The following is a 20,641-nucleotide window of genomic DNA, read 5'->3' as shown; positions in this document are numbered from 1 at the left end:
GGAAATTATGAGGAATTTTTCTTTTAGACATAGTTAAAAGAATGAAACAGAACATAATAGAAGGAAAACAGAATCCTCATGGAAGCTCTAGTCATTGGAGTTCTGATTGATCTTGAAGAAGAAGTTCCTGCATGTCCCTTAGAAGTACACTGAACACCGCCTGTATAAATCCTCTCAGTTTATTAAAATTTAAATCTGATTCTGCACTGCCTCCTTGAATTTTCCATGTGTTGTTTTGGTATTTACTTAGTGCAATGTAAATTGATGTTACTTTTATTCAAAGGGAGCTCAGCAAACAGATCAAAACAGGCCATGAGTTTCTCAAGAATTCCTACACAAGCAACTTTAATGTTTTCCTGGGGACTAAAACCAGATCAAAACAAGAGAGAAACCCTATGTAGACGGACACCAAAAAAAACAGCAGGATGTGGCCCCCACTGAGAGTAGCTCTCTCGAGTATGTGAAAGACCATATCCATTTATTTGCTTCTTCTCTTTAAGGTTTGTTTCTTGTTCTCGGTCGCAGTAGCAGCAGCAACAGGTGGTGTCTCTTGATGAGGATCTTCAGGTAAAATGGTGTGAAAAAACTTTTTAGAGGAACCAACTTGGTTGCAGATTAACTTAAGCATCTTTCTTCCTCTCATCCATTTCAGCAACAGCTTCATATGAGTTTTGCTGTTTATTCCACTAACCCCAGCTTCCTGTTATTTTATATTAAGTTATTAACACAGTGAAACAAATGTTTCTCTATCAAACACTATTCAGACCATTTCAATCCTTAAGACAAAACCAAACCAATCAAACAGACAAGACCAGGCACATTCAAGTAAAACCATCTGGTCTGAATCAAGATCTCAGAACATAGAAACGATAGGACTAGGAGGAAGCAGACCTGAGCGCGGAGCCAAGTATTGGGAACGGAAAGAGGACCATGTTTCTTGAAGACATCGTAGAGAGAAGTGGAGATGATGTGAGCTTCTTGGATCGAAACCTTTGGGTTTATCTTTCGGACGTTAACAGCTCGTTCTCTTGACATGTACCTCACCAACAGAGAGTTGGAGCTCATCTCGTTCTCTAAAACAGCCGCTGAGGCTCTACAGAGCTTCCTTAGTCCTCCTCCTGCTCCTCCGCCGGTGAACCACATTCTCTCTCTTCCTCGCCGTCACTTTCTCAGATTTCGTTAGGCCGGAATGAGTTAGGGTCTATCGCTTTTGCCTTTGATATTTCTGAAATAAAAAGCCCAGTAACCTAATTTCGGCCCAATCAATATTCTTAATGTCATCAAGTTTGTTAGATGTTATATAACAGAACACCCAGACCAATTCTTAGACCCCTGAGAATTTTCATATAGCACCGGTTATTCACAAAATTAAGCCCTCGTTTACAAGTTCATGAGATAAAAGTTAATAGCCCGTTTCCCATCAATAGAAAGTTCAAAATACCTTTGGACTAAACATTGTTCAGATTAACTACTTAGAATATGTAAATGCACTGGTCAGACTAATTATATAGATTTGCAGATCATAACTTCCCGCATATAGCATAAGATCGATGTTTAGCCAACCAGCAGATAAGATATTATATTGGCCCATCTATTATATTAAAACAGAAGTACAAAATAGAATTAACCCTAAGACTTCTAACTTATTTACAAGACAATGCCACTGAAATAATAAATTAACTTAGTTTTAACTATTCATTGTCTTTTCCTAAATTAATAAATTATTTCCTAAATCAAATCTAAATCAAAAAAAATATCCATATCAATACATTAAACATTAAAGTCAATAAATATTATACACGAATTTTTTTTTCTTTGACTAAATTATACACGAAATTGATGACATAGAAAACAGTTTACATTGATCCGACACAAATACATTGACTTAATCTGCAAAATAATAAATTTTAATCCAGACTACAATAGTTTAATTTGTTTTTTTTTGTGTAATAATTTATTTTCTTCCTCAATGATAACTGTTTTAACATGTACCAACAAAAACATTTTTACTATCATTCAAATCAGAATTTTTGTTAAGTTACTCATTCGGTCCCTTCACACGACAATTCAATTCTTAAACAACAATATATCATATTTTAACACACAAAATCACAGAGAAAATTATATGGTATCAAAACTAAAAGTTATTTTTTAAATGTCGTGATCTTTCCTTTAGTTTAAAGTTTAAACTATTTCCTATATTTGTGCTAACTAATAAATATTATTCTATAACCTCAACAACTTACCATTCATTCAGGAATAACATATATTTCCAAATAATATTAGTTTTTATCTTTCTATTTAACAGAAAAATATATCTTAGGACCGGCAAAAAAATCCAAATCTGGAGAGCCGAACCGAATCCAATATATATTATTGTGTTTAGAAACTATAAATTATTGTTTTAGAAATATCATATAAAATTATTTAATCGGGAAATTTTAAAATGTATATTATCACTTATACAAAAACATAATTATTACAAATTTAGATCACATTCCTAGCTATTTTAGCTAATTAATTTTTTTAAAAAATATATACTTTTTGAAATTCTTGCTAACTAAGTTTAAATTCATATATTTAGTATCTTTATATTAGTAAAACAATAGTATTTAGAAAGTTAACTAATAAACAGTTAAAATTAAATATTATAGTAATAAATCAATTAATTTAACATGTACAATCGGCCAAGGCAGTTATGATCTTTCCCAACGTGATTTATAAAATATTTTCACAATACATACAACTTCTCTATTTCGGAAATTATAGATATAACTATAAAAATCGAATATTCTATGGAATAAATTCTCTAAAATATCTTTATTTTCTTACAAATGTTATAACTAATGTATCAATTTTTAATACCATACTAACTCATATTTGTCTATTTTTCCTACTTTTAGTTCAAAAAAATATTTTCTACATATTTTATACATAAATCTAACTATACAAAATGTTGGATTTGTTTATATGATGTCCAATAAATACCGGTCATATAGTTTACAGTAGAATGCAAAAAATATCCGATGTAAACATTGTTATTTCTCAAAATTTTATATTATTTTACACATTACAAATCATGTATAACATTTAATACAAACAAAGATTAAAAATGAAATTGACACCCGCTCGGTCGAGCGGGTCAAAATCTAGTCTCTATTATTAAAAGAGAAGTACACTTAGGAAATGCTCCTAAGTTTTCAATGTTAATTACATTTCCATGCCACTGAACCTATTAATAATCTTTCTTTAAAAAATTCTTGTCTTTCCACTTAATTTAATGCATATTTTTTCACTGTTTTTTTTTTTTTGCATTATAAACGGATACAACAACTTCCCATGTTCACGATATCTGTTTATAATTAACTAAATTACATGAAAACTCTAAATCAACTACAATTATATGACAACACATTAACGAAATTCCTTTCTTCTTCACGTAAACCATGAAATTTTGAATTACTTGAAAAATAAAACAACTGAACACTTTAATCTGCAATTCTCTTATTCTCCAAGAGCTTGATATTCCTGTTTAAATAGCAAGATAACTTTAGTTCTTTACAAAATAATTTATTTCATTTCTATTTTTCATTACTTGTAACTTTTACATTTCATAACTTTGTGTTCATGATATCTGTTTATAATTAACTAAATTAAAATAAATCATTAAACGTGAAACAATTTAAACTATATGTTTTTCATGTTCAACGTGAAACAATGAAAATTATTAAACATTTGTATGGATAATTATAATAAAAATCAAACAATATTCGTTTATAAAATGTAAACAGAATATCTTTGCCAATAATTAATTCTATCCTATAATCACTGTCAAATATTCGTAGGATGCCTATAAAACAGAGAAACTGTATCCCATAATTGCGCCAACTTCTAAATTCATAATATCATTGATGATCCAATCTTTCTAAAGCAACCAAATCAATAAATTCTAAACCTAAACAAAATATATTTACCAATAATAAATTCTATCCTACAATCACTTTCAAATATTCGTATAATGCCTATATAACATAGAAACTGTATCCCATAATTTCGCCAACTTATGGCCGTGATGAATAATAAATTATCTTTAGATTTTTTTCCAAAATAATTATTTTTTGCTTAACTTGCAGAACAGTCAAGCATTAATTACGTTGTAAAATGAAATTTTCCAACTCCAAGCAAATCCCTATATTTTCGAATAATATAGATGCAATTTTTTGGAAACAATTTATATTGTTACATTAAATCACGAAATTTTCTCTTTTGCAATGTTTTTAGGTATATTCTCTTCATTAAGGTTTTAAATTCACGTTATATATATAGTGTACCTTGCAGTCATAGTCAATATCACCTCAACAGCTCCTAAACAATTTTATAGTTCGCTTCTTATGGTTCATAGTGTCAAAAAAACAAAAGTTTCGCGTTGTTAAAAAACTTGAAGCCGAGGTCCATTAAATGGCGTGTGCAGGTGAAAGTGAATAATCATGGAAGCACTATGCTTCTGATGAAACACTCGAAAAGGTTTTGGCTGATGAGACTGTAAGTTTTACCTACACATCCGTTTAAATGTTCTTTATACTTTAAGTTTCTAAACGATTTTTGTTTGTTTACAGGGTGTGAAAATCCAAGTATCATACGCCAGACCACACATGTTTCAGACCCAGCGAAACTTAAAGTTGGGAGAGTGGGGTGTGATTGAAAACTCTAAGGTATCCGGTGTTGGTAAAAGGAAATACCGACCAACAACTAATCAGTATAAGATGACTATTACCAGAGAAAGCTATATATTTTAAATTACTTCAGATCTTTTTATTACCATAGAAAGCTAAATTTACCTTTTTAGGAATTTAGAGAAGGCTATATATTTTAAATTGCTTCAAGTCTTCCTCAGACAAATCGAATCCATTCCAATACATTTACTAAACGTAAACAAAAAATAATTCAGTTTCTTTGTGCTAAGCAATGTAAACGTAATTCAAGTTAAAGATGAGGACCAATACTACTGACCATGATTATACGCGAGTTCTGTTTTTTTCTTTCCCGGAAAAAAATCGGTTAGTCATTGACATAATTTTAATGGGCCTTTAGTAGTATACATATTCTCCGAATTGTTAATTTAGATGTTCAGAGCCCGAAGGCATTTAAAATATCTTTAAAAGTTAAATAAAAACTAATATGATAATTAAATTATCTTATAAATTGTAAACTGAATTTTTAAAAAATCACATTTTTTATTTTTAAAAAATTATTTTAATTTCTTTTCAACTTTATAACTAATGTATAATTTTTAAGTAAGATAGTAACCATAGTTATTTATTTGATATAATTTTCATTCTACAAATTTTTTCCAAAATATTTTACATAGACATTTAATTATATAAATTTTAGATTTGTTTCTATGAAAACCTAGCTTATATGATTTTTTTTGGTAAACACTAAATATAGATTTATTTTATATAATTTGAAGACATGACTAATTAATTTTAATAATTAATGCAAACACAAAATAAATATGAAAATAAATACCCGCCCGGTCGGGCGGGTCAAGGTCTAGTACTAATTATATAGGTAGGATATTCGTGTATTTATGTAAAGCTCATAAGTTAATATGTTTTATTTAAATGGCAATTTAAACTTATGTTTTAATACCTTCACATCTAACTCATTTTATCATATCTATAAATAGCTAATACTAAATAGTTTGAAATTTTTGTAAAATTTTCAAAAAACTTTTTTACTAATATCATTAATTTCTTTTATTACTTATAATTTTTTGATATGATATTTAAATAACATATGCGTTACATATTAAAAAAATCCCAAATTAGTTAATCTTTCAAAGTTGCCTAATAATCAACGTAATCCAATTACTGAATATATATAATAAAAGGCTATAAAACATGTGACAGTTTGAAATAGCTAATTAATACTCCATTCGTTTCATATTAAGTGTTGTTGTAGATAATTTTTTCGTTACAAAATAAGTGTCGTTTTCGACTTTCAATACAAAATTTATTAATTTTATTTAGCATTTTATTATATTGGTTAAATATGATTAGATGTATAGATAATTGTGTTTTATATAAAAAAAATATGTAAAATTAATTGTTTCCTTAGTCTGTGTGCACAAACTCAAAACGACATTTATTCAGAAACAAACATGGGGACTATAAACAAATGTAGACTATAAACATATTAAAAGATGGTTAATGTACATAATATATGCCAATAATGACATGAAATATTGTATTTAAGAAGTTCAACCATTTTCAAGGAAATAAACCATATGCATATCATTTCATGTTTATTATTTTAAATATTGGAAAAGTACAAATATTATTGAACTGAAATTTAAAGGTAATTTATCACATCGGTCACCTTGAGTTCCATTCAAGGTTTTAAAGATTAAAAATTTGAACAATTCGGGTAGTGAGAGTCCCGAAGTATAGACCACCATTGAACTCGTTAACGTCGCTAAGAAAACTAAATTGCAAAGGAACACTAATTCTCTGAAGCACTTCACCGTTAGGGTCGAGTTTAGCGACTGCTGTTTTGGTTGGTAACCTTATGCACGGCAGCGACCCAAAAGGTTCCAGTAGAACCGATTCTTCTGATACTGCTAGGGCGTAATTCTGAAGGCGAAATGCTGAAGTCTTCAGAAGAACCAGCTTTAGGTCCTTTGATCCAATACCTCTGGATTCTATTCTTTGTAAACAGACTAACCAGGACGAAAGAACCATCCGAACTTACGGTACAACCAGCTGAGCCGCCTAGACCTTCCATCAATACGGTGACATCCTTAGTTGATGGGTCGTACTTGTAGAGTTTTCCTGTGGCGTCCTCCAGATTCACTAGAAGATGCATTGGGCTACATAACAAAAAAATACGTATATTAAGCAATAAACAATGTATCAGGGAAAACAAAAAAAAAATATTTGAGCAAGTATTTTTTAACCTAATTTAAATCATTACAGGTAAATATTTAGGAATGATTTTTTATCTTCTGAAGACCGTTGCAATATATTCGGATATATCCATTTTATTAGAATTGTTTGCTTTTAGATATTGTTAAAAAAGTTGCGAAGATTATAATTTTATATCATCTGTAACCGTAAAACTAGTTTATGTAAGAAAAAAATCCATTTGCCACACTTAATGATAATCAAAACAATTAGTACATGTATAGAAGAAGAGAAGGCAAGGAAGAAGAAACATTACTATGCGCTGAAGCGTGAGCTCAAGGAAGTGAAGTAGACGATACCAGTTGTTGGATCAACGTCAAGACCATAGAGAGACGTGAAGGGATTTCCATCAACACCGTCGGCGATCTTTACGGCCAAACCACCGGCGGGAGAAACAACGTGAAGACCCAACAGAGCATCGGCGACGTAGAGATCACCTGTTATCTCATTGAAGGCTATCCCCGCCGGTCGGCCGCACCTTTCGGAGGAAATCGGTTCTTGTAAACCGTAGCACAATAAAGAGTCCCTGAATTGTATTGAGAATAATTGAAACCAGTGAAATTAAAATATATAAATGATGTTAGTATTTCTATCTCTAGGTTTTGTTTGTGTGTATGACATCATATAAATATTTTATATTGATCAGAGTTGGATACTACATATATATTAGACATTCTCTCATTTTTAAGGTAATATGCATCACATGTATATGACATGCGAAATTGTCATCGTTTAGTGAAGTCTACGTACCTTTTTATACTATGTTAACGACACATTTCCTCATCGAATAAAAAAAATTAAAAGAACTTACGATGATTCTGTGATGTGTGCAAAATTGACAAAACCCTCCTGGGGTGTATACTTGAGGATTGTACCACCGGAGACTCCAGTGTAGAATCCATTTTCTGTCGAACTAAAGGCGAAGGAGTGAGGGCCGGACATAGGTATCGGCAGCAGAATTCCCTGGAAAGAGACCTGCGTGCGCGTCAACCGAGATGACCGCCCACAAAAGAGAAAAAAGAAGGAGAAGAGATATTGCGGGCAGAGATGACATCATATCGTTTCTTTAGTTTTTTTTTTCTTTTCTTTCTATTGCTCTATAGTTATTATTGCTTGTGGTTTCGTAATCTGTATATAGTTCTATTTATAGGCATGGGCACATGATACATTCTTGTTTATTATTATTTCTGAAAGTGTAAATGAGTAGAAAAACAATATAGTGCAAAAGCAAATGACATATAATATTTGGAGAAATTGTGTAAACTACCATATTCCTAATACTACTTTTCATGTTTAGTTTAACCACATTTACCTTCAATTTTTAAAAAGGTAAATAGACAGTTAGAATCTTAGAGTTAATTAATATCAATGTTCTAAAAATTGTTAGGCAGTGGTTATGCATTTTATAGAAAAGTATTGTTTATGCAGGTTTTTAGGTCGATTTTTCGGACGCTTAGCCCAAATTTTTAAAAAGAAAATTGGTTAAAAACATTGTGTTTACTCATACTTAATTTGCCGTTTAGACCAATTTTTAGAACACTAGATTTAGAATTAGATTTGAAGAAAAAGTTTAAGATTTTAACAGATATATAAATAAATATTTTTTAAAAAAATAAAATAGTTTAAAAAGGAATTTTAGAATTTGAAAAGGAAAATTTTCAATAAAAAGTTTGAAAAAATGAAAAAAATTAAAATTTGAAAAAATATAATTAGAAAACTATAAAATTTTTAATATTTATTATTTATTTAAATAATATAAATATTCATTTAATGGAGGGAAAACATGAATTGTAGGTACTAAAGGTAAGTAAAATTTCTCTATAATATATTAACAGATCCCTAAAAATAAACATGAATTGTTGGTACTTGTATTTACACACGTGTACAAGTACAACTTTCTTAAATCACTACTCTGTTTTATAGTAGTAGATTAACTCTTTATGACAATTTATCTTGAACTAAATTTAGTAAGAGTTTAGATTTTACCAAAATAATTAACCCTGAGCTAAACTTTCATTGAATTTAGATTTCAATTTTCCAAATCTATAAAGGTATATTTCTTCAGTCCATACGTCAACACTTAACACACACCAATGATACCAACAATCACATTAACACTTACGTACATCACGGTTAATTAACATAGACAATTGTTGCCATACACAACTTAACACCAACATCACAATACGCTTAATCAACAGAAGTTCTAAAGAACGCACACTCCGTCAAACACTACTCTTGCTCTATATATATATGTGTCCATTTACATATTCGAAGAGAAAATTTATCTATAGACTGCATTTTTTCTTTGAAAAACTATTATGCTTACCTTCAAACTATTAAAAGAAATATTTTTGCCGATAAAAATATAGAACAAGGAGAAAGAACAACTTCTGCAAGCAAGCTATATTTAAATTTATTATGTATTTTTAGGGATTATAAAGATACTCGTCCACCCATGAGAAACTCAAGTTTGGGAGATTGTTATCATGACAGCTAAACATTCGTTGTTTAGCTGACTTGTATATATAATTTATTTAGGTACATTGTATATTGGTTGTATACGAGAGACGTGATACGACATGACTACATGTCTTGTAATCTAAAACTGCCAATATGTATTAAAACAAATTTTGAAACGGCACATCATCATACTTGCTAACCATGCCCCTCATAAACTATTATAAAGATTTGAAGCAAAGCAATTGACTAACAATGAAAATATGAGATTACGACAACTAACCATGTAGGCATATCGAAAACAGTTGACTAACAATGAAAAAATATATGTGTGTAAATATGATTGGACAACAAAGCATTTCTCTTGCACATTCTTTATTAGATATAGATCCACGCTTTACGTACATTAGAGACTTATATATATATGGTTTCACGTTTTACAAGGACTAAAAATTTATATAAATATATAAAATACAATGATTTCTAACAATTTATGTATATTTATAATTATTAAATCTGTACGTAGGTATGTGTCATCTACATCTTTGTATAATATTTTAAAATTTATTCTATCAAGCTTTTTTAAGACGCTAACATGTTTTTTTTTAAACATATCTATATTTTCAGGGCCGTCTCGAACTTTTGACAGACCCTGTTCAAAAAAAAGACATCTTTTAACAATCTGAAATAATTTTAATTTTTTTTACAAAATATCATTATAATATAAAATAAATACATCAATTTAATTATTATAATCTAAATAACACTAATTTCTAATTTTTATGCAAAATCATTGATCAAATTATTAAACTTGATTATTTAACATTTTTCAATGCAAAATCATCGATCAAATCATCAAATTTGACTATTCTTCTTACTTTTTCAGTTTTTTTAAATTTATTATATCCGCAATCAAAAATCATAATCTATAAATATAATAGATTAACAAAATCTGGATATTAAGCTATATACTCTTGATTGGACAAGTCACTTTTTTTTTCTTTTAAACATAAGCTATATGCTAGTTTTATTTTCTTTGTGCTTACTATTTTTAATTAAAAATTATAAAATATATTTTGTTCGCGGTATTTGTAGTCACTAATTGATAATTGTTTCCTAAACATAATCAATTAGCTAGAGTATTAACTTTCTATACTACCATTAATATTCACACACATCAACAACTATTTATTACTTTCCAAAATATATAATTGATATAAATACTAGTTACTTCCTAATTTATTGCATCTTTAGTTGGTTATATAAACAAAATAAAAAATTATAATTTACATTTATTGGTTATAAATACGAAAACTAAATTCAAATATAGTCATTATGAACTTTTATAATAATATGATTTTAAATTTATAAATATTAGTAAAACAAAAAAAAATTATGGACCCTCTAAAATTTTAGACCCTGTTCAACCGCTCCACTTGCACGTGCTAAAAGACGGCTCTGTATATTGTCTCTTATCTAATATAATTTTAAAGCCTATCTTTATAGTATTTGAAGATTTTATCTAGTAATAAGTTCTGTAGAGTAACCATGTGTTGTTATATATATATATATAAGATTTTAAGGTTTTTCCTGAAAAAAAAATTTAATCTATAAGCCATATCTATGGAAACCATCTTACACTATATTTATAGTTTTCTCTTTCAACAAGTACAAATAAGTTTCCAGTTGTCTTTCAGAATTTTGAAACATATCTCTACTTTATAAATTTTTATAAAAGTGTTTAAGAAATTTTTCGATATATAGATCAAAAACTGTTTTATATTTAGTATTAGTTATGGATCTGTGCGTTGCACCACTTTTATTTAATATTTTATTTCACGTACACATAAAAAAATAAAAATATTTTTTCATATTAGCTTTTGTATTTTTTAGTATGTATTGGTCTTATCTTAGTAATAATAATTTGTCTTTAACATAAATTTTGATTGATATTTTTATTTCACTAATCATGGTATTTTAAATAGTGTATTAATATTATATTTTTAATAAATAATTCACTTTTAATTATTTTTGAAAATAATATTAGTTAATTAATTGAAGCATATAGAACTGTCAATTTTCTATATTGTTTAAGACAAAAATTAAAAACAACACAATTCAAAATATTAAAATTACACAACACCAATCATTATGTATTATTGATGTAGTTAGCTAGATATCAAATATATTGCTAGATACAACATAAAATTTGTTTACTTAAATATCCAAAGTGTGACTTAAACCTCTTTCTATATATCATATATTATTAAAAACTTTTGATACATAATATTTTGTAGTACATTATTTTTGTTATGTTTTAAAAATCTAGAGCTTTAATAATATTACAATAAATTTATTTTAGATCAAATAGTTCGGAAAATAACAATTCCGTTATCTGTTATCATTTTTAAAATAAAATTTTCAAACAATATGAGGGGTTGAATTTGTTATACTACCTCTAATATGGAGCTTCTTCAGTATAAGCCCTAGACTTTTTGCCTCTTTTTATATTCAAACATGGTCTTTAAGCAACATCGAAAAAAGCACCATTGACGTTAGGCCTTGGCATTCGGTGTTTGGTTTGATTTCGGTTGGGCTTTTTTGGTTTTCGGTTCTTCAATTTTTGGTGTTTTGGTTATAGAAAAATATGAATTGTTCGATTATCTATGAAATTTGGTTCGGATCCGGTTCATTTTTTTCGGTTTCGGGTCGGTTCATGTAATAATTATAAGAATCGACTAATATCCGATAAATTTGTGGTTCCAATTCGGTTACGGTTCCGGTTTGTTTGGTTAATTTTGAATAATTCGGGGTGAAAACAACTTTTTGGGATTTTTTCGGATATAAATCGGGTAATTTGGATAAATTTTAACATTTAGGATAAACAATATTTGGATAATTCGGTTTTTTAGGATAATTTGGATAATTTAAAATACTTTAGATAAAGAAAATTCAGTATTTCGATTTTTTGGATAGTTCGGTGTATAAGTAGTAAAAATACTAAATGTAACTAATATTTATATGCATATAAATTTTATTTCGAATATTCGGACCCTTTCGGTTCTCGGTTCGATTTTGGTATGGTTTCAGTTTTTCAATTATAGAAATATAAGAACCATTCTATTATCTTTGAACTTTTGGTTTAGTTTCGGATTTGGTTGTTTGGTTCGGTTCTGATTTGGTTTTTGATTTTTATACTCATGCCTAATCGACGTGTCTCTCTTAAAAAAACATAAGATACCAAACAAAAATGTCATATAACATCGGTTCAAAGCACAATTAGATTTCAAAAAGCATCTCTGGAACGATACCAACAAAAATGAGCTAAAAGAATACAAGATGATATTCATCAGATACACCTTATCACACACACTTTTAATGGCTGTGCGCCGGTTGAAGACTATCAACAGGAAATACTCATCAGATAAAACAACTCGTCAATTTTGTGAAAAATCATTCCCAAGATTCATCATTTTCAGTACAAACGAGCATTGAACAGAATCAAAGGCCTTTGAAATATCTATCTTCATCACACTTCGAGGAGAGACCGATTTCTTATGGTAATCTTTGACCAGCTCTAAAGCTAAGTGAACATTCTCAATAAGTAATCTACCCTTCACAAACACTGATTGATTCTCAGTAACAATTTTTGAAAGAAGCTCCTTCAGATTATTTTCTAAGATCTTCGACACAACTTTGTAGAGCACACTAGGCTGAAAAATCTCTCATCTCCAATGAATCATTTTTCTTAGGAACAAGAGCTAAAATCGTAGAATTAACTCCTTTAGGTAGAAACTCATACCTAAAAACTGATTGGATAGCCACAGTGAAGTCTTGAGCTAGTACTGACCAAGTAGTTTTGAAGAATTCACTTGAAAATTCATCAGGCCCTGGAGACTTGTTTGATGGCATAGCAAAGAGAACATTCTTAATTTCCTCTTCTGTGACCTCTAACTCTAGCATTATACTATCCACCGAGGTACATCTGAACTCAATTAGCTTCTGCAACTCTTCTTTGGATGTACCTTTGAACTCAGGGGGTTTTAGATTCAAAAACTCTGCAAAGAACTTCTCAGCTTCCTTCTTAATATCCCCATGACTCGTAACAATTCTACCATCAAGACATATGATTTCATGAATGGTATTTTGAGCTTGCCGAGACTTAATAGCATTGTGGAAAGACTTGTTGTTTTGGTTTCCAACATCAAGCCGGCACTTTCTCAGATTTCGTTAGGCCGGAATGAGTTGGGTCTATTGCTTTTGCCTTTGATATTTCTAAAATAAAAAGTCCAGTAACCTAATTTCGGTTCAATCAATGTTTTTTTTAAAGAAAATAATGTCAAGTTTGTTATATATATATATATATATCAGAACACCCAAACCAATTCTTAAACCCTTGATTAACTGTCGGAGTTGACGATCTATTTTCTCCTAAGAATATTCATATAGCTAGCACCAGTTATTCACAAAATTAAGCCCTCGTTTTATGTCCCATGAGATAAAAGTTAATAACCCGTGTCCCATCAATAGAGAATCCTTTAGACTAAACACTGTTCAGATTAACCACTTAGCATATGTAAATGCACTGGCAGACTAATTTTATAGATTTGCAGATCATAACTTCCGCATATAGCATAAGATAATTAGACAACCAGCATATAAGATATTACATTGGTCATACTAATTATATAGGTAAGATATTAGTATATTTATGTAAAGCTCATAAGATAATATGTTTTATTTAAAATGGTGATTTGAACTTATGTTTTAATACCTTCACATCTAACTCATTTTATCATCTACAAAAATAGCTATTTGACCAAAATAAAATAAAAATTGCTAATACTAAATGGTTTGTAACTAGTGTATTAATTAGAGTATTGTAAAATTATCAAAAACAAATTTTACTAATATCATGAACTTCTTTTATCACTTATAATTTTATATGATATTTAAAAAATATTTGAGTTACATACAACAAAAAATTCCATATTAGTTAATCTTTCAAAGTTGCCTAATAATCAAACGTAAATCCAATAGTACTGATTATATAATAAAAGGCTATAAAACATGTGACAGTTTGAAACAGCCAATTAGTAGCAAACATGTAAACTATAAACATTTTAAAAGATGGTTAATGTATATAATAAATGCCACTGATGACATAAAAATAAGATTCCTACGTACATAAATATTAAAACAAAATATTATTTATTTTGTTATGAAATATTGTATTTAAGAAGTTCAACCATTTTCCAAGGAAATAAACCATATGCATATCATTTCATGTTTATTATTTTATTTATTGTAATATTACAAATATTATTTTTTTGCAAAAAGAAAAATATTACAAATATTATTGAGCTGAAAAGTAAAGGTAATTTATCACATCGGTCACCCTTGGGTTCCATTCAAGGTTTTAAAGATTAAAAATTTGAACAATTCGGGTAGTGAGAGTCCCAAAGTATAGACCACCGTTGAACTCGTTAACTTCGCTAAGAAAACTAAATTGCAAAGGAACACGAATTCTCTGAAGCACTTCACCGTTAGGGTCGAGTTTGACGATTGCTGTTTGGTTGATAACCTTATGCACGGCAGCGACCCAAAAGTTTCCAGTAGAACCGATTCTTCTGATACTGCTAGGGCGTAATTCTGAAGGCGAAATGCTGAAGTCTTCAGAAGAACCAGCTTTAGGTCCTTTGATCCAATACCTCTGGATTTTATTCTTTGTAAACAGACTAACCAGGACGAAAGAACCATCCGAGCTTACGGTACAACCAGCTGAGCCGCCTAGACCTTCCATCAATACGGTGACAGCCTTAGTTGATGGGTCGTACTTGTAAAGTTTTCCTGTGGCGTCCTCCAGATTCAATAGAAGATGCATTTGGCTACATACATAACAAAAACATACGTATGTTAAGCAACAAACAATGTATCCGGAAAAACAAAAAATACGTGAGCAAGCATTTTTTTAAACCTAATTTAAATCATTACAGGCAAATATTTAGGAATGGCTTTTTCATCTAAAGATCGTTTACTATTCAAACTAAGTTATCAATAATTACGCTGTAATATATTCCGATAGTGTATATCCATTTTATTAGAATTGTTTGCTTTTTAGATATTGTTAAAAAAGTTGCGAAGATAATAACTTTATATCATCTGTAACCGTAAAACTAGTTTATGTAAGAATAAAAAATCCATTTGAAACACTTTTTAATTAAATGATAATCAAAACAATTAGTACATGTATAGAAGAAGAGAAGGCAAGGAAGAAGAAACATTACTATGCGCTGAAGCGTGAGCTCAAGGAAGTGAAGTAGACGATACCAGTTGTTGGATCAACGTCAAGACCATAGAGAGACGTGAAGGGATTTCCATCAACACCGTCGGCGATCTTTACGGCCAAACCACCGGCGGGAGAAACAACGTGAAGACCCAAGAGAGCATCGGCGACGTAGAGATCACCTGTTATCTCATTGAAGGCTATCCCCGCCGGTCGGCCGCACCTTTCGGAGGAAATCGGTTCTTGTAAACCGTAGCACAACAAAGAGTCCCTGAATTGTAATAATAACAATTGAAACCAGTGAAATTAAAATATATTAATGATGTAAGTATTTGTATCTCTAGGTTTTGTTTGTGTGTATGACATCGTATAAAATTTTATATAGATCAGAGTTGGATCATACCACATATATATTATAGACATTCTCTCATTTTTAGGTAATATGCAATGGATCACATGTATATGACATGCAATGCATCACAAGTCTACGTACCTTTTTATACTATGTTAACAACATACTTCCTAATAATAAATAAAACTAAAAGAACTTACGATGATTCTGTGATGTGTGCAAAACTGACAAAACCCTCCTCGGGTGTATACTTGAGGATTGTACCACCGGAGACTCCAGTGTAGAATCCATTTTCTGTGGAATTAAAGGCGAAAGAGTGAGGGCCGGACATAAGTATCGGCAGCGGAAGTCTCTGGAAAGAGGCCTGCGCGTCAACCGAGATGACCGCCCACAAAAGAGAAAGAAGAAGAAGGAGACGAGATATTGTGGACAGAGATGACATCATATCGTTTCTTTAGTTTTTTTCTTTTCTTTCTATTGCTCTATAGTTATTATTGCTTATGGTTTCGTAATATGTATGTATGTAGGTCTATTTATAGGCATGGGCACATGATACATTCTTATTTATTATTTTTTCTGAAAGTGTAAATGAGTAGAAAAACAATAAAGTGCAGAAGTAAATGACATATAAAATTTGGAGAAATTATCTCAACTACCATATTCCTAATATCACTTTTCATGTTTACTTTAATCATGTTTATTTTCAATTTTAAAATGGTAAATAGACAGTTAGAATCCTAGGGTTAACTAATATTAATGTTTTAAAAATTGCTAGGCAGTGATTAGGCATTTTATAGATGATTATTGTGTATGCAGGCGCCTAGATCGATTCTTTCGGACGTCTAGATCGATTAAAAAAAATGTTTAAAAAGTGTATCTTTCAAATCTGATTTGCCGCCTAGATTGATTTTTAGAACACTGACTAATATAAACTTAAAATTTAGAATTGAGGAGAAGGTTTAAGATTGTAGTAAATATATAAATAAATATTAAGAAATTTTAAAATAGTTTCAAAAAGAAATTTTCGAATTTGAAAAAGAAATTTTGCACAAAAAAGTTTGTTTTTTTTTTTGAAAAATCGAATTTGAAAACATATAATCAGAAAACTATATAAACATCATTTTTATTATTTATTTAAATATTATTAATATTATATATGTATAAAGCAAGACAAATGTTGAAATAAAGAGAAAAAAGAATATAATGGTCTTTTGCCTCTTTACTAAAGAAGACTTTTGTGAAAATGTGCATTTAATGGAGGGAAAACGTGAATTGTGAGTACTAAAATCAAGGTAGAAGTGAAATTTCTCCTAAAAATTAGTAACAGAGTTTTTAAAAAAAAATTTTTGGGATTTCAAACAAATTTACACACGTGTAATACAAGTAAAAATTTCGTAAATCACTACTCTGTTTTATAGTATTAACTCTTGAAGACAAATTATCTTGACCAAATTTGTAAGAGTTTAGATTCTACTAAAAGCTAAACTTTCACTGAGTTTAGATTTCAGTTTTCCAAATCTTTAAAGGTACATTTCTAAGTACTTCACTACCTACGTCAACACTTAACACACACCAATGATATCAACAAGCACATTAACACTAACACACACTTGTTACCATAGACAATTCTACCATACACAACGTCAACACCAACATAACAATAAGCTTAATCAACACAAGTTCTAAAGAACGCACACTCCGTCAAAACACTACTCTTGCACTATATATGTGTCCCATTTACATATTCGAAGAGAAATTTATCTACAAACTGTACTTTTTTTTCTTTGAAAAACCAGTATGCACTTTTCTATAGATCCGAAATACTTTCTAATAATAAACTAAATATTTGTTGCAGATAAAATATAGAACAAGGAGAAGGAACAACTTCTACAAGCAAGCTATATAAAATTTATTATGTATTTTTAAGGATTATAGAAAAACTTGTCTACCATGAGAAACTCATGTTTGGGAGATTTTTATCATGACAGCTAAGCATTCGTTGTTTAGCTGACTTGTGTATAGAATTTATACAGGTACATCGTATATTGGTTTGTATACGAGATAGTACATGTCTTGTAATATAAAACTGCCAATGTGTAGTAAAACACAATTTTGAAACGGCACATTATCATACTTGCTAACCATGCCACTTATAAACTATTATAAAAGATTTGAAGCAAAGCAATTGACTAACAATGAAAATATGAGATAACGACAACTAACCATGTAGCCGAAAACAGTTGACTAACAATAAAAAATATGTGTGTACATATGATTGGACAATAAAGAATTTCTCTTGCACATGCTTTATTAGATAGATATAGATCCACGCTTTAAGTAGAATAGAGACTTATATATATATATATATATATATATATATATATATATATTAGTTTCACGTTCTACAAGGACTAAAGATGTATATAAATATACGATATACAATGAATTTTAACAATTTTATATATTTATAGTAATTAAATTGGTAGCTACATGTGTCATCTTTATCTTTTTATAGTATTTTAAAATTTATTCTATCAAATTTTTTAAGGAGCTAACATTTTTTTAAAAAAACATATCTCTATTATCTCTCATCTATTATACATATAATTTTAAAGCCTATCTGTATATAGTATTTTAAGATTTTATCTTAGTAATAAGTTCTTCAAAGAAACCATGTGTTGGTCCAAAATTTTGATTTTCCTGTGCTCATTGCAAGGATTAATATTATTAAGTAAATATATTATAATAATTTAATTATATTATAATAATTTATTTACATTATAATAATTTATTATTATTTTGTTTTTAGTTATAATTATTATGTTAGTTATATTGTAATCAATATGTATGATTTTATTTTAAATAACATTATGTTATTTTAATTAGACGTATAATTTTGGATAGATAATATCTCGATTGTTTTGGTTATTTGGATATATTAGATAACAATTACTTTTTGATTCAACTAAGATATTTTTGTTATACTGATTACTATTTTGATTAATTTTGTATATGTCCATGTAGTTTGTTCACGTCTCAGATTTGTATATAATATATATTTAGTTAAGATTGTATATAATTTGATATATTTTGTTTTGAGAATCAAATAGTAAAAATAACTAAATGTGTCGATTAATTCAAAGTTATATAAAATAAATATAACAATGAAACTTAATTATAATAGTTGAATAATATATATAGTATTACTTGAGAATTTCATACTTATTTAGTACTACGTTGAGTGGTTCTAAAATTTCTATAGAATATTGCTAGAAATGAAAATATATTATATTTATTTATTGTTTGACTTTGTATAAGAAAAATTGGATAGTCTCTAGTTAATTTTCTTAGATGTGTCTATATATATATATTTTTTTTTATGAATGGGCTATTTGTAAATAGCCACAGGACTATGTTAACTTTATAGGACTTAGTAATTTGGTATATGTTAATTTTTAAAAACAAATTATAAAATAAAATGACGAAGGTACAAAATTGCATAAAATATAACCGATATATTCTAAAAAGGAATATTATTTCTTACTTTAATATCAGATTATTTTCCTAAACTTTCCTTTCTATGAAATCACATTATGTACAAAAAATATTTCGTTTGTCAGTTTTATAAATATTTTTCGTTATCATGTAGTATGTTAATTGAAAAACTATAAAAGGGACTTAAAAGGAGCAAATTAAATTTTATCATTAAGATATCTTAGTTTATATTATTTAAATTATTTGATTTAACTAAAATGCTTAATATTTTTAAAAGAATATATTATGTGGTTTGAGATTTTTTTTTAAAGGGAATATTATTTTTTACCTTAAAATCAAGATTATTTTGTGAACTTTTCTTATTAGAATTACACTATATATAAAAGATATGTTTTTTAAATTTTTTTATATTTTTTATTATATATGTTATTTGAAAAAGGAAATCTAAATAAAAATAAAACTATAAAAATAAAATAAATATTTAAAATAATAATAATTAAATATATTGATTCATTAAGTGTATCATCGTAATCAGCCACCGTGAGAATTAACGTGAACACGACACGTAGGAAACTTACTTTATTTGTAAATAACAACAAGACTATGTAATTTTATTGGACTTAGTAATTTGGTATGTTAAATTTTCAAAAATAAAATTATAAAATTAAACGACCATCATTTGCACAAACCACAGCGATTCTCTCGGTGGCTTTCACCAGAAACCTCCACCAACCATTTACACCACCATCCGCCTGTAAGCATCATCGCCTAAACCTTGCATCTTCATCTTCGGTGAGATCAGTAATAAAACCCAGAAAGCTCTTCACTGTGGCACTGTTGATGATTTCCGTCACCAAACTTACTAAGAATTCATCGCTTAAAACTTACTAAGAAATTTCCGTACCAAACTTACTAAGCATCATCGCCGTTAACTCTCTTTGTTTCTTTGCCCCAGAAACCAAATTTTACAAATCCCTTTGTTCCCACCTTTGCTAGCTTTCTCCGATGGTATTACGATCCTCTTTCAACCTGTTAAAGACGATGACTTCCCTTGTTGCTTGTTCGAGGATCCCATGTCATGTG

General features: G+C 28.9%; 2 protein-coding genes and 1 pseudogene across 2 annotated transcripts; all 3 read right to left on the bottom strand.

Moving 5' to 3' along the window:
* Positions 1-250: 250 nt before the first annotated feature.
* On the bottom strand, positions 251-1,210 carry LOC108830988 (uncharacterized). The gene is made up of 2 exons (XM_018604548.2): positions 892-1,210; positions 251-700 (listed from the first exon to the last, which is right to left on the bottom strand). The coding sequence occupies exons 1-2, from the start codon at positions 1,141-1,143 to the stop codon at positions 479-481; spliced, it is 474 nt and encodes a 157-aa protein (XP_018460050.1). The 5' UTR covers positions 1,144-1,210; the 3' UTR covers positions 251-478.
* Positions 1,211-6,401: 5,191 nt separating this feature from the next.
* LOC108815410 (protein STRICTOSIDINE SYNTHASE-LIKE 12-like) lies at positions 6,402-8,022 on the bottom strand (annotated as a pseudogene).
* A 6,773-nt stretch (positions 8,023-14,795) lies between these two features.
* Positions 14,796-16,535, bottom strand: LOC108817529 (protein STRICTOSIDINE SYNTHASE-LIKE 12). The gene is made up of 3 exons (XM_018590249.2): positions 16,264-16,535; positions 15,713-15,982; positions 14,796-15,313 (listed from the first exon to the last, which is right to left on the bottom strand). Exons 1-3 carry the CDS (start codon positions 16,506-16,508, stop codon positions 14,845-14,847), a joined length of 984 nt encoding a protein of 327 aa, XP_018445751.1. The 5' UTR covers positions 16,509-16,535; the 3' UTR covers positions 14,796-14,844.
* Between the last annotated feature and the right edge of the window lie 4,106 nt (positions 16,536-20,641).

This window comes from Raphanus sativus, unplaced genomic scaffold, assembly GCF_000801105.2.
Source record: "Raphanus sativus cultivar WK10039 unplaced genomic scaffold, ASM80110v3 Scaffold0134, whole genome shotgun sequence".
NCBI classification, from domain to species: Eukaryota; Viridiplantae; Streptophyta; class Magnoliopsida; order Brassicales; family Brassicaceae; genus Raphanus; species Raphanus sativus.
Note: the sequence above shows the minus strand (reverse complement) of the source record. Positions and strands in the feature narration are given on the sequence as shown.